This window comes from Rhincodon typus, unplaced genomic scaffold (genome assembly GCF_021869965.1).
Source record: "Rhincodon typus isolate 14 unplaced genomic scaffold, sRhiTyp1.1 hic_rhity00002786, whole genome shotgun sequence".
In the NCBI taxonomy this organism is placed as follows: Eukaryota; Metazoa; Chordata; class Chondrichthyes; order Orectolobiformes; family Rhincodontidae; genus Rhincodon; species Rhincodon typus.
Genome location: NW_025968424.1, coordinates 3426 through 17076, shown reverse-complemented (window position 1 = coordinate 17076; position 13651 = coordinate 3426). Strand labels below are relative to the sequence as shown.

Genomic DNA, 13651 nt, shown 5'->3' with positions numbered 1-13651 from the left:
AGGGTCTAGGCCCGAAACGTCAGCCTTTCTGCTCCTATGATGCTGCTTGGCCTGCTGTGTTCATCCAGCCCTGCACCTTGTTGTTTCAAGAGATTCCCCAACAGTATTTTACATTAAATGAGACCAGAGTAGCTGATGCATTGGCACCACTCCATTTGCTTACATTCTTGAGACTCAATAACTGGATTAGGCAACATGTCAGCTGGTTGTCTTTGCTTCTTGACAATTAGATTCGTTTGGTCTTTTTCCAGTAGCTTTTTAAAAAAAACATTTCCTTAAGTGGACAGATGACTGTTGTTGAGGTCAAATGGAGTAATGTAGTAGCATCATGAATCTGCCAATGTATACGGCACTGTTTTTTCCTTTCTCCATAATGTCACAATGGGGAAAACAAGATCAGCTATTCTCCCCACCCTATTGAAGATGGTTTATTGCAAACAGTAAGGGCTACAGATGCTGGAAGCTAGAGTCAATAAACGTGGAGCTGGAAAAGCACAGCAGGTCAGACAGCATCCGAGGAGCAGTAATGTCAACATTTCAGGCTAAAACCCTTCTTCAGGACTGACTGAGTTCTGACGAAAGGTTTTGGCCTAAAATGTTGATTTTCCTGCTCCTCGGACGCTGCCTGATCTGCTGTGCTTTTCCAGCTCCACATGTATGGTTTATTGTAGCCCTGTTTTCGGCATAAATTGTTATCATGCCAGTAAACTGTGTGTGATCCTCTCATATTAAATGTATAACTTCATTTGAGTCATCAAAATATTCTTGCTCTGAATATGTGAAATTTTTGTTTAGTTAAAATCAGACCAGAGTTTGAGTGCAATGGTATAAGTTAATATCTGCATTGGCCTTTGTTGCTTTATTCTCATCAGTCCTTTGCACTCCTTGTCCCAAGTCTCAAACTGCAACATAAATTAACCTTAAAGTGAAGTAGCCATTTAGATCCTTTCGCAGGCACCCTTGTGTAGAATCAGCGGATACGTGCTGTAGAAACTTGATTTTTCAGCAGAAGGAACAAATGTTTAAAACTGCACAAGTTCATGGTTTGTCTCTAGGTTGAAATTAGCTGCTGCTATGGGCTGGGATATTTAGGATTCCTTCCTGGTGGTAGGCAACTTAGGAAAAGAATAAGATAATTTTGAAATGGTGGGGAAAAACAGGATGATTTTCAAATGCAAACACCTTATGGGGTGTCCTTTACATAACATCATTTGAGTACAAAACCACCAGTTTTTTTATATGTTGCAAGTCTTTTATGGGTTGGATTCATATTTGTAATGCGATATTCCATGTCTTGTGAACATTGGTCTTCTTTCACCAGAATCCCTTGTCAATCTTTGTCAGACCTGGGACTGACTTTTAGAGGAATTGTTAGGAAATATCAACTAGTGTCTTTCAACTGCATAATACTCCTGAGCTGAGATTGCAGGGACCAAGAACTAAGCAGATGTGAGTTTTGAGATCTGAATTAATGAGTATCTGGCAACTGGTGCAGTAATGAGTGGCTCTTTCTGTGCTGAGAAATGCTGTTTACGTTGGAAACTAAACCACCATCTTCAGTACTGGATAACACACAGTGTAGAATTGGAGGAACACAGCAGGCCAGGCAGCATCAGAGGAGCAGGAAAGCTGATGTTTCGGGTCGGGACCCGTCGTCAGAAATGGGGGAGGGAAGCTCTGAAATAAATAGAGAGGGAGGGGTGGGGCTGGGGGAGGTAGGTGGGATGGTGACAAGTAAGTGCAGGTAGCCAGCGGTGGGGATTGGTCGGTGAGGTGGGAGGAGCGGATAGCTGGGAGAGAAGACGGACAGGTCGAGGAGGTGGGGATGAGAGGGAGGGTTGGTCTTGAGGTGAGGCTGGCGTTGGGGAGATTTTGAAGCTAGGATAGGTGAGTGCAGGTAAGTAATGGTGGAGATTGGTCAGTGAACATCAGTGGTGATGTATGTGATTGATGACTAGGTTTATTAGAAAAACAATTGAGTTTGTTGCCCCTGAAATTTAAAATTACTAAATAAATGTTTTTGGCTGTGTGAGATTCGTGCTGGCACAGCTAGTGAAGCACATATTGCCAGAAAGAATTAAATAAAACTAGATTTTTAAATACTTTTTCTAATCAATGGATCTGCTAATAACTGCTGGATTTTAAAGATGGTTTTGCATTCATTTGAAAGGTAATTGGGATTTTGGTGATGTTTTTTCATATGTAATTTTAGGGAAATAGCAACCTTATTGTACTGGATGATCCCATTAAGAATGTGTACTTAGTTGAGTTCTAATTTAAATATTACTCCTCAAACCAAACGAGCTTTTCAGTGCAGCAATTTTGGAATAATTCTGACTGACAGAAGCATTGGATTCATGTAGTTCTAGGTGATAGTTCTTCTATCATTTATACATCTAAAACTAGTGTTAGATGATTTAACTAGTGCTGTTCCTTTCAGCAACAGTAACTATTTGTGTTCAGTTATTCTGTCAGCGCATCTGCACATCCAGATCTGATACAGATTTTGTTTTCAATTCACTGTTGCTCGCCGCCTTTAAGCACTAAGATGCAGGAAAGTTAGACTAGGCTTATAACAACATAATGGTTCGATAGCCTTCCAGCATTAACTATCAATACTAAGTTTGGTCAAGGGATTGGCTGGTTAGGTCAAAGGAGTGCAGTTGATGTGGTCTGTCTGGATTTCCAAAAGGTATTTCTCAAAGCTTGATCTAAACGAATTCATTTGTATTTGTAAGAGGAAATATGGAAAGGAAAATTGATTCAAACACCAGGGATAAATGCTTATTTCTCATATTATTAAGAATTAGATAGGACATTCCCTATGGACAGTGCTGGGTCCTTTTTATTTTGTTTATAAACAGATGATTCTGATTAGGCACAAACGAAGGCAGCCTCAAAATGTGCCCGAAGTTGAGGTGTTGGCAAGTATCAAAGTGGGCTAAATTTCAAGAAGGCTTGATTGGTGAATATTGGCAGACAGCTGGCAGATCCAGTTGATGTGAATCTGGATAAGTGTGAGGTCATGAATTTCGGGAGGAAAATGTGGAATGGGAGTGTTTGCCATAAAAAATACAGTGGGATCCCATAAACAGAGGCCTGTGAATACAAATAAATACTCCTCCAGAAGTTGATAAAACATAAGGGCTGACAGCAATTTTAAAAAAAAAAGGAATCAGAAGTAAAAATATAATGAATTTATTCAAAGACCTGGTTAGGCCATAAATCAAATAATGTATGCTGTTTTGTATACTTCATATTAAAAGGTAAAGCAGTATCAATTTATTTGGCTGCCAGTTATTGGGGTCTGTAGTCAGTCACTGTATCTCTAATGTCTCTTCCTATTTCCATTGTATCAGAGAAGGCTGAAGAAATTTGAGATTTTTAAAATTGATTAGCTCTTATTGTAGTGACTTGGGACAGATTACTTCCGCTCACAAGTTGTCATGTCACTTTAAGTCATGAGTGAAGTGAAATGTTAGAAATTACCCTGCGTATGTTTTTGAAGGGGCATGCAATGTTCAGCTAGAGGGAGTGGGCGAATCCAGTTCCATTGTATGTTTAAGGGTTACTGGATAAGTGGTTGAAGAAAATAACACAGGGAACCTGCTTTACAACAGATTAGCTTTGGGTTGTTGCAGAAAAGAACCATTTGAATCACTTCTAGTTGCATGGCTGTTTTCAGTGTTTTTGGTTTATATTCTTTTGTGGGATGAATGTTACAGGAAAGGCACAGGGTTGGGAAGGTGCTTCAAAGAAGCCACAGTGAATTGCTGCAAACCATGAGGTAGATACTCAAATAGTGCACTTGGTGGCTGAGGGATTATGTTTTTAAAATAGTGGGTGAGGTGATGATCAAATGGGTTGCTTTGCCTTGTGTGGGGTCAAGCATCTCGAGTGGCATTGGAGCTGACCTCATCCAGGCAAGTGGAGAGTATTTAATTGCCCTCCTGACTTGAGTTTTGTAGATTAATGTAAAAATAGTAATTTTTTTTCTAATCAATTGGACCTTTTCAAGTATTGAGTTGATGTTTTAAAGTTTGGGTTTGAAGGTTTGATGCACAGATTCACAGAACAGAGTGAGGCCATTTGGTCCATTGTGTTTGAGTCTACCTTTTGTGTATTGATCGCGTGATTTTTGCATGTGTTGGCATCTACAATGGAATATGCATTGGTCACCTATATTTTATGATATAGAGCATTGTTTTATTGCATGCCTACAGAGGATTGCATTATAACAATTTTATGGCTACTGTCTAATATTACACCAAAACATGGGAAATTCCTGATCATTAGAGTAACGAGGAATTGTTGGAACAATTCCTAGACTATTCTAAATTCCGTGGACAAGAGTAAAACAATTTTTTTTTAATCCAATGCAATCCCAGATCAAGGTTTCTGAAGAAAACGCTGGAGAAACTTAGCAGGTCTGGGAACACTTGTGGAGAGAGATGTAGAATCATTTCAAGTTCAATACGACTCCTTTCTGGGGACTCCAAGCTTTTCTGCTCACAGATGTTGCTGAATACTTCCAGCAATTTCTGCTCTTATTTCAGAATTCCAGCTTTTGTTGAGATTTCTGCATATGGTTTTCTAAAATATTTACTATGCTGTTTTACAGAGCAGAGAGTGGAAGATGTGCACCTTATTCGAGAACAACATCCCAACAAAATCCCTGTGAGTATTCTTGGAGGAATTTAAAACTAAAATGCTTATGAATTATGAAGTGATGTGTGGTGAAAAGGCAATTGAGCAATTTTTTATACAGCACGTTTATTAATTCTGATACAGAACACGTCTTTGGTTGGTTTAGTCTAGCATGTTCTTTATGTAGGTGTTACTGTCTACAAAAATGGACATCCCAAAAAGTAGACACTTATTTGCAGTCTTGAATAACTGTCAATTAAAACCACTGCCAGTCTGAACTTAAAAGGAGTGAAGAATTTCCAAAGCACAAGTCAGTTTACAACAAAAAGCATCATTCCTGCAGATAATTGAGGTGGCAGCAATGGGGAAGGGAAAGCTTTACCAGAGATTTCTTTACCCTGCATGCACAGTAAAAAAAAGAAACACCTCTATTTTCGGGTTAAAATAAAGCTTTCGCAACACCATTGATAGATCAGAAGGTTTCTTTGTTGCTATGCATGCTGGGTAACAAATCTCCATTGCATGTGTCAAGTGTGGACAATTATAAATGGGGCTCACATTGGAGGGTAGAATGGAATGGTGTGTTGGCTGAAGGGAAGAAATGAAGACTATACTTCCTTCTTCTCCCCACTGCTCTCCCCTCATCCCGCTCTTGTGTGGCCTCCTGGTGTTCCCAACAGTTGTCAGCACAAATCTGCACATAAAGCCTCTTGACTATAAAGTAAAACCTCTGTGAAATTATGAATTGTGAATTTGCCTATTTGTGTCAAAAAAAAAGGAACAACAAAAATGAAAATCCATGGGCAAAAGTCATGTATCCATGATATTTTTAGCGAACTCCACTCTCGTGAATTTTATCATTCGCAGGGGCTCTCGGGAACGGGACTCTTGCGGACATGGAGGGTTGACTGTTAGTTTTCACTTTGACAATACCCAGCTTTAGCTTGCCATCCCCTTTCAATTCCTCCACTATTGTTAAGTTGTCAGATTGCTTATTCTTCATCTGAAACGTCCCCTAGTTAAATATGAAAAAGACCAAGGCCATAGTTTTCAGTACTCATTACAAGCTCAGTTCCATAATTACCAATTCCATCCCTAATCCTAGCAACAGTGAAATTAAACCAACCTGTTCAGGACCTTGGTATGTTTGATTATTAGTTGAGCTTTTGACCTCGTGTTTGTGCAATTTCTCATTCCACCTGTCTAATGTTCTAAATTTATTGTATCTGTCTCACCTCATCTATTGCTGAAACCCTCATTTATCCCTTTGTTATGTATAGACTTGACAATTTCAATGCAAACCTGGCTGGTCTCCCATTTTCTACCCTTTTGAGGCCATGCAAAATTCTGCTACCATTGTCTGAAGGCCTGTTTTCACCCATGCTCAGTAGTCTGTGTTGGCTCCTAGTTGAGCAATTTCTTGATTTTGAAATTCTTAGTTTTGTTCTTAAGTTCCTCCCTATCTCTGTAATTTCCTCAAACCTTGCAACACTCTTGAGTTGTCTCTGCTTCTCTAATTCTGGTCTGTTATGCATTCCCAATTATAATTTCTGCACTTTGATGTTCCTGTCTGTAAATCACTCATCCAAGCTCTGGAATTTCCCTTCCTTCATCTCTCTGCATCTCTTTCAATATCTCCTTCAAGACACTTATTAAAACCTCCCTCTTCAACCGTGCTTTTGGTTTGTTGGTCTAAGATTACTTGTGTCAGTTGGTGTCATTCTTTGTTTTAAGATGCACATGTGAAGCATTTTGGGATATTTCATTACATTAAAAATACTCTAGGAATATAAATTGCTGTGGGAACCTAATCTTAATAACTTAATTGTGTAAATGTTATTAAATTTATAGATTGAATGATCCCATGATGATCAGACTCCTGCACGCCTCCAATCGTAGTTGACAACTCGGTTTGTCAGTACGTTGTGTACTAATGAGCCAATAACAGTACTTCAGCACTTAAAGCATTAGTAGCTGCATTAGATGGAGGAAAACAGACAGCAAGCTATAGGGCATTAATTCCCCCTGTGATATGTTAGACAAACTTGTCCTATAGCAACTGCGTTTTCTTGTGCAGGCTGCCATCAGAGCAAATCCCAAAATAAGGATAGCTGTTACTGGAGAATGACTGTGGGGTGGTAATAAACTAAGAAGCCTAACAAACAGAAAACAAACTAAAATCACATCATATGCTGTTGGCACGGTTCCAGAATGAAACACTGTGCCAATTAAGGATGAGTTACAGCCAATCCCTATATATTTGGCTCACTCGTTTTACAGCCCATATGAAAGTAAGGTCAAAAACAAGTAAAGAACATGCTTGAAGTCCCTTGGCGGTTCTTAATTTACATTGTAGGTTTAATTTTTCCTACTTAAGATTCTTGTTGATTTTTCTTCATAGATTCACTGAAACCATACTTGAATAAGCACTGTTAAAACAAAGGTATTGGTGCTAGCTTGGTTTATTTTGACCTCTTAAGGACAAATCGTTGATTGGATAACTGATAATGCCTTTTGATTGTGTTGCATTGAATGAAATATGACTCATGACTGGTAACACCTTGTCCCTTCTTGAAGGCTTCCAGTCTATTTTTTTCCATCACCTCCACCAACTCAAACTGTGAGATAGTCATGTGGCTCTTATCAATAAATTACAAAATTAGGTCTTCATTCTACTTCTAATGTATTCATATCCCTTGAGAAGTCAACCTCTTATATAAAAATGGCCCTCCGTATGAATTCTACCCATATTCATGATGGCCACTTCAAAATTGCTGTGCCAGTGCCCCTCTGATTCCATGGTCTTGATTGTTTATTGTATCTCAAACACCCTCTGTCCCATGTACCTCTGTTTTTGCAATGCAAATACAAAAATAAGTTCCCACTGCCTACGTTTTGGCCTTCCATTTGCCACACCACTTCAGTAGATGTTAGTTTGTTGAACTAAACACTCATTTTAGGTACCCATGTCCTGGAGTAGAACTTTGAAGTTCATGGGATGCAAACCTGAGTAAAGTTGGAATGCAACAGACTTAACCATCATCATTTGGTCCAGTTGGATTACATCAAGTTTTTTTTTAGGCTACATTCTATAAAACCCCTCAATTCTCCAGGACATTCTCATTAGTAAGCATAACCTTCAGCTTCTTTACTCTATCATCATTTCTTTTAAGCAACTACCTTGGCTCTAAGAAGTATAGGCACCAATATTCCTAATTTCTGTTTGCCGTCGACATCCTATTTGATATACAGCGCAGGCTCTCTGTCATAGTTGTTCGACTACATACACGGAGATGTTAAAGGAAATACTGGTTGTGTACATCATGCTTATTTCCTGTGCAAGGCATTGCATATGGCTGTGCAGCTAAACCACACAGCAAAAAGGAAACTTTGGTTGCCGGTGTTAGCTGGGAAAATTGTAGTCATTTCATGCACTTGGATGCATGACCTATTTTTATTTTGGTGGAGAGATTAATTTGACAGGAAAACTGACCTGCTATTCTTCAAATAGCGTGCCTGAGAAAGCAGACCGGGCATTATTTCTGATCCGATCGTTAGTATGTCAGATAACATAAAGTTACACTTTGTGTTAGCCTAAATTACATGCTCTGGGTTTTAAATGTAAGCTCAAGGACGTGCAGCTCTTCTTTTAACTTTTGTAGCCTTCTGAACTTAGTATTGTGCTCAATGATTTTAGATCACAATTTCTGTTTCTGTTTTATTTTCTTCCCTTGCTCTCTTTGCTTTCATATGTGCTGCTGTTCCTGACTGATTGTATTACAACTCAACACAACTTCTATTCATTTTTGACCTTATAGTGTACCATCTGGCCTTGCATCATTGAATGCTTTTGTCATTTAACTTCTACTGTCTTCCACCCCTTGCTTTTCATGTGGTTAAAACCTGTGCCATTCATTATTATGAAAATTCATGACCTGAATCATTAAATTGTTTCTGTTTCCACAGGTACTACCAGGTCTATTGAATACTGCCAGCTTATTTTGTAGTTAATGTCTGAAGTGGGGCTTGCCTTCGTGATATTCTGGCTTGGAGGGAAAAGTGTTATAACTGAGATAAGGCAGCTATTAAATTGTATTGCACTTTGTTTTACATTTTGCAGGTCATAATTGAAAGGTACAAGGGAGAAAAGCAATTGCCTGTGTTGGACAAGACCAAATTTCTTGTTCCTGACCATGTAAACATGAGTGAACTGATCAAAATCATAAGGTAAGCTTTGAGTTTTAAGTCATATTCGAGAAATGAATTGTTGCCTTGTCAGTCAAAAGTATTGCAATCTAGCAGATATTTAAATCGATTGTTCAGCAGTGTTTTTGGTCAATGAAATGTCTTTGTACTGAAACACATTACCCCTGCTCGAGTCACTAAAACAAACATTGCTGAGAAATGAGTATTGTTAATGAGGACCTCTTTGCTTAATATAATCACACACAGGTGCATTTAATTCTGGAAAGATTGGGTACAATTTAGAAAAAGTTGATGTGGGGAAAATCCAAATATATAAAAAGATCAGACTAAATTTTTCTTAGCTGCTGACCAAATAGTTCTTCTCAGTTCCCTACTGCTTGTCTGCTCAGAACCACCCTGTTTGTTAACACTGTCTTTAAAATAGTAAAATGACCCAGAGTGCTTCACAGAAGCATCATTTAACAAAATTTGAACCACATAATAGAATATTAGGATAACTTATGCAGAGAATAGAAAGAAGAAATTTGGGCATGGAGTCCCAGAGTTTGGGAACTTGGCAATGTGGTGCACTTTTAAACTGGGTACATTCGATGCCAGAATTAAAACAGCACAGAAAACTCCAGGTGGTCAGTTTGGAACCTTAGAAATTGTAGTTATCACCTCATCCACCAACTAGAGTCTTCAGACCTGAAACAAAAGCTGCTTACATTTGTCTGCTTAAAAAATGGCTTCCAACCTGTTAGAATTCAATAACTTAATACCTGAGTTTTGGGTTTTGAAATGTGAACACAGTGGGAAAAGTTAGACTGTACAACTTTCCCAGTTATTGAACCTAAATATTACACTCACCTTGTGATGGGATATACTACTAACAGGCGTATTTAAAAACGTGTTATTTTAACTAGAAGTACCAAAACATATCAACAATACATGCAACCACACAAAATAGTTCTTAAAATAAAATAAATTAATTCTAAATTAATAAATCAGCTGAAGATTATTTACAATTTATCGAAGATTGGCTTTGGAAAGTAGAAATGTAAAATTGAAACTTCAATTTGTTTTCTTGTCAAATAATTTCCACTAATACAACATTTTAATGGGATGATTGATATTCCATTGCATGCAATATGTGGGTACTAAATTATCCTTTCTACTCCCTTTCCTAGTAACACAGTAGCAATACAGAAATGGAGCCTGAACATTAACTTTACATTTTTCCTTTCGTGCCCACTGATTATCACTGTGTGGGAATTAACTTAAATGCTGTGTTGGCAGGATATGGCATGGCTGCTGTTGCAGCAGGACAGGATCCTACCCACAAATAAAAGCAAAGTACTGTGGATACTGGAGATCTGAAATAAAAATAAAATGCTTGAGAAACTCAGCAGGTCTGGCAGTATCTCTGAAAACAGAAAGGGTTAATGTTTAGAGTCTGTTGAGAGTCTTTGGCAAAGAGCAATCATATTGGAGTTGAAGCATTTACTCAATTTCTGTCTCCACAGAATCCTACTCTCTCCTGTCTGAGTGCTTTCTAGCAGGAAGGGAACTGTGGTTAATTTTAAATTTTCTGCTATAGCTGGGGAGCTGAATTCAATTGCAGCAGTCCAATTTATTGAAATCTACTTACTTCATACAAACCTTCTGACTTGAATGGCTTAGTACAATCCTAAACAGGGCCTTCTCCACTGCTGTATAACTTGAAGTTACTGCTGGAATTTGCTGCAAGGAGACTGTCTTGATAAAGTAATTCATGGTTTTATAAAATTTAGGTAAATTATAAATGTGGTGATGGGCAAGTGCTGATATCGCATTGTTTTATATTTCAAGCAGCAGAAATTAACAAATGAATGAATTAATGTTTTTAAGAGTCTGACATCTCCTTTCTGACATGTGCTTTATAGGAGGCGCCTGCAGTTAAATTCAAACCAAGCATTTTTCCTGTTGGTGAATGGGCACAGCATGGTTAGTGTTTCTACACCCATATCTGAGGTTTATGAACGTGAGAAGGATGATGATGGTTTTCTCTACATGGTCTATGCATCCCAGGAGACCTTTGGAGTGGACACAGCAGTGTAACAATAATGTTGGTTTGGAATAGCTGCCTCCAAGTCCCTGTAGTGACCTTGTCATAATGCATTGCAAACCAAAAAGGTGGCTTACCCAGACAAACCAGGAATCAGAAAGATGATGCATAAAATTATTTGGATATAAAAGTTGATAGTGTAACTGCAGTCTTTTGCTTGTTAGGTTCTCAAAATTGAGTACTATGTTCTTGTAAATGCTATCTGCAGCAACTTTAAGCCAAATCCTAATCGTGTTCAGAGATCATCGGGTATCTTGTATTGGCTACGGACTCGAAGTAAATTTAAATAACTTCTGCTAAAAAGCTACATTATCTGAGCTGACAATTTTGCTTTGAGTGAGATTATCAGGAATTATATTTAAATTTAATTATTTAAACCCAACTTAATTCCACTTTTAAAGTGCCATTTAAGATACTAAATGGCTGATTTTCATAAAATTGCTGCATGTCTAACGTTGATCAGTCACTACTGTTCTTTGGTGTGACATTTAAATGGGTGTGCAAATACTGCAAGAAGTAATATGCGTCCAGCAACAAGTTGAAACAGGATGGTCATTCTTTGTGAATGAGCTACTAAGTGGTTTAATTAATAACTAATACTTATAACAGGTTCTAAAATGAGGAAAGCCGATCATTTCACTTTGCAAAGTCGTCTGTTTAAATTTCATATTTTGTTCAAAAAATTGCTCAATATAAACTTGTTTCAACATGTTTTTTTAATTCATTGTCATTAATCCAGGCCAGTTTAAAAATGTTCTTCGTTCTCTTGTGAATAGCTATTTGTTCACCCTTACATTAATTTCTAATGAGCTGTTTCACAAATGTATCTTATCTTTAGCTATCCTAGCAGTTGCTTGGATTTACACATTGAGAAATTGCAGAAATGAAAATAAATATATGTTCAAATTATATCTAGTATATTTTTCTTGTGAATCTAATGGCAATTATTGGAACAAAATGTTTTTAAAAATTGTTACAAAATGCGTCATATGCTCTAGTTTGCAGACACAAATCCTAAAATACTCTGCCATTTGTGCATGACTTTCATATCTTTGTTAGAATCTGCTGTTCACCTGAAATGAAGTTTAGTCCTGAATTTTATTTTGGTGTGTACTTGTTCTCGAGCTACTGCTGACTTGATATTGCAGATAAGTTGGTTAACTCTCCTATACCAATGTCTCCACTGGATGAGTTTTGAAGCAGCCCGTTTGTAGCCAGAATACAAAGCATAACTGTAAATTCAAATACCAGTAATAATCTCCTTTAATTTTTTATGTCTTGTCTATATATCTAAAGGTTTTCTTCTGTTTTGTTTGTTTAATGTTAAGTATTTTTCACTTACCTTTGTACTATGAAATATATTTAAACAAAACTTATTCTGAAGTTTTTGGAAGACCAATGGGGCAGGAAATTCAAAGCTTATAATATGACTTGTTATGCACACTTTCTTTTGTTTATGTATTATTAGTGGAGACAGTCCCTTCATTAATGTTTTGCTTTTACTGCATACATTTAATTTCAGAAAGGTGAATCATTAGAGATAATGCATTATAGCATCCTCAGAATACCACACTGTAAACAGTATAGGCACTGAGCCAGTAAAGGGGTTAATAACATTAAAGGGTAGTGGTAATGTTATTACCCGGAACTGTTGTATTTTTTAAATTATGAAATTAGCTGCTGGCACTGTCAACATTTGGGCATCAGATATATTCTGGAATTGACTTAATACTGCATACATTTGGCCAACTCTGAAAGATTTAATGAACATACAGAATGTTATGTTTGAACATTTGCAACTGCAACTAATCCACATTCCAAAATCTGTTCTAAAACAGGCCAAATATGGATGAGCATTATTCATGGCCTCTGAATCAGTGATGTTGCTAGGAAATTGGTTTTATTTTTGTGGTCACCAATATTTCACTAGCAACGCCACTAAATGTTTTACTACAATTGTAACATTAAGTAATTGAAACCAGAATGCACCAAGTCCAAAAGTGTTCAGCGGTGCCTTTTAAGTTTTTAATTGTCATTTTAATTTTTTTTACTTTTGCATTAATTCTGGAAATACTACAGTGTCATTCAAGATCTTCTCTAATGTATATTCTCGAGTACATAAAACAGATTTATGTATTTTGTAATTTAGAACAACTTTTTTTTAAATTGTATTACTTTGGATCTGCTATTGATGAACCTAAACTGACGACTTGTAAATATACTGTATATGATACTGTTTTGAGATGTGTGCCTGTATGGAAAGATGCATTTGCCCTTTTCAAAATAAATTAGAAAGCAATGGAATTCGGTTTCATTTCTCAGTAGTTCACACGTATAAGTTCTGTAATCCAGTTTGTCTGTAATTCAGTTCTGATCCTCAAGGGAAGCAGTGGCAAACATTCAAGGAAGTAATTCATAACATTCAACAGATTGTAAAAAGGATACACCATCTGTAGCTAAGGAAGTTAAGCTGAAGTAAACAGTTCACATAGAGAGAAGTGAAGAAGTTGAGTATCAATTTTTTTTTTAAATGTACAATGCAGTGAAGATTGGTAGTAGGCAAGAATACTAAGGGAACACTGAAACCAGCATAGAATGATTGAAAACTAAGAGGGAGAAATTTTAGCCTGCAAGAAAACTAGCAAATACCAAAGTTAAAATCTTCTACAAGTATATGTAAAGTGAGATTAATGGAAGTGAATGTTGCTCCAT

At 37.2% G+C, this 13651-nt stretch overlaps 1 protein-coding gene across 1 annotated transcript in view; it reads left to right on the top strand.

Moving 5' to 3' along the window:
- map1lc3b (microtubule-associated protein 1 light chain 3 beta) overlaps positions 1 to 13243 on the top strand; it is a 14471-nt gene extending 1228 nt beyond the window's left edge. Inside the window, exons 2-4 of the mRNA XM_020510097.2 lie at positions 4622 to 4677; positions 8768 to 8874; positions 10758 to 13243. Coding sequence (XP_020365686.1) covers positions 4622 to 4677; positions 8768 to 8874; positions 10758 to 10932 — 338 coding nt within the window. The 3' untranslated portion in view covers positions 10933 to 13243. The remainder of the gene's footprint in view (positions 1 to 4621; positions 4678 to 8767; positions 8875 to 10757) is intronic.
- Positions 13244 to 13651: the final 408 nt, after the last annotated feature.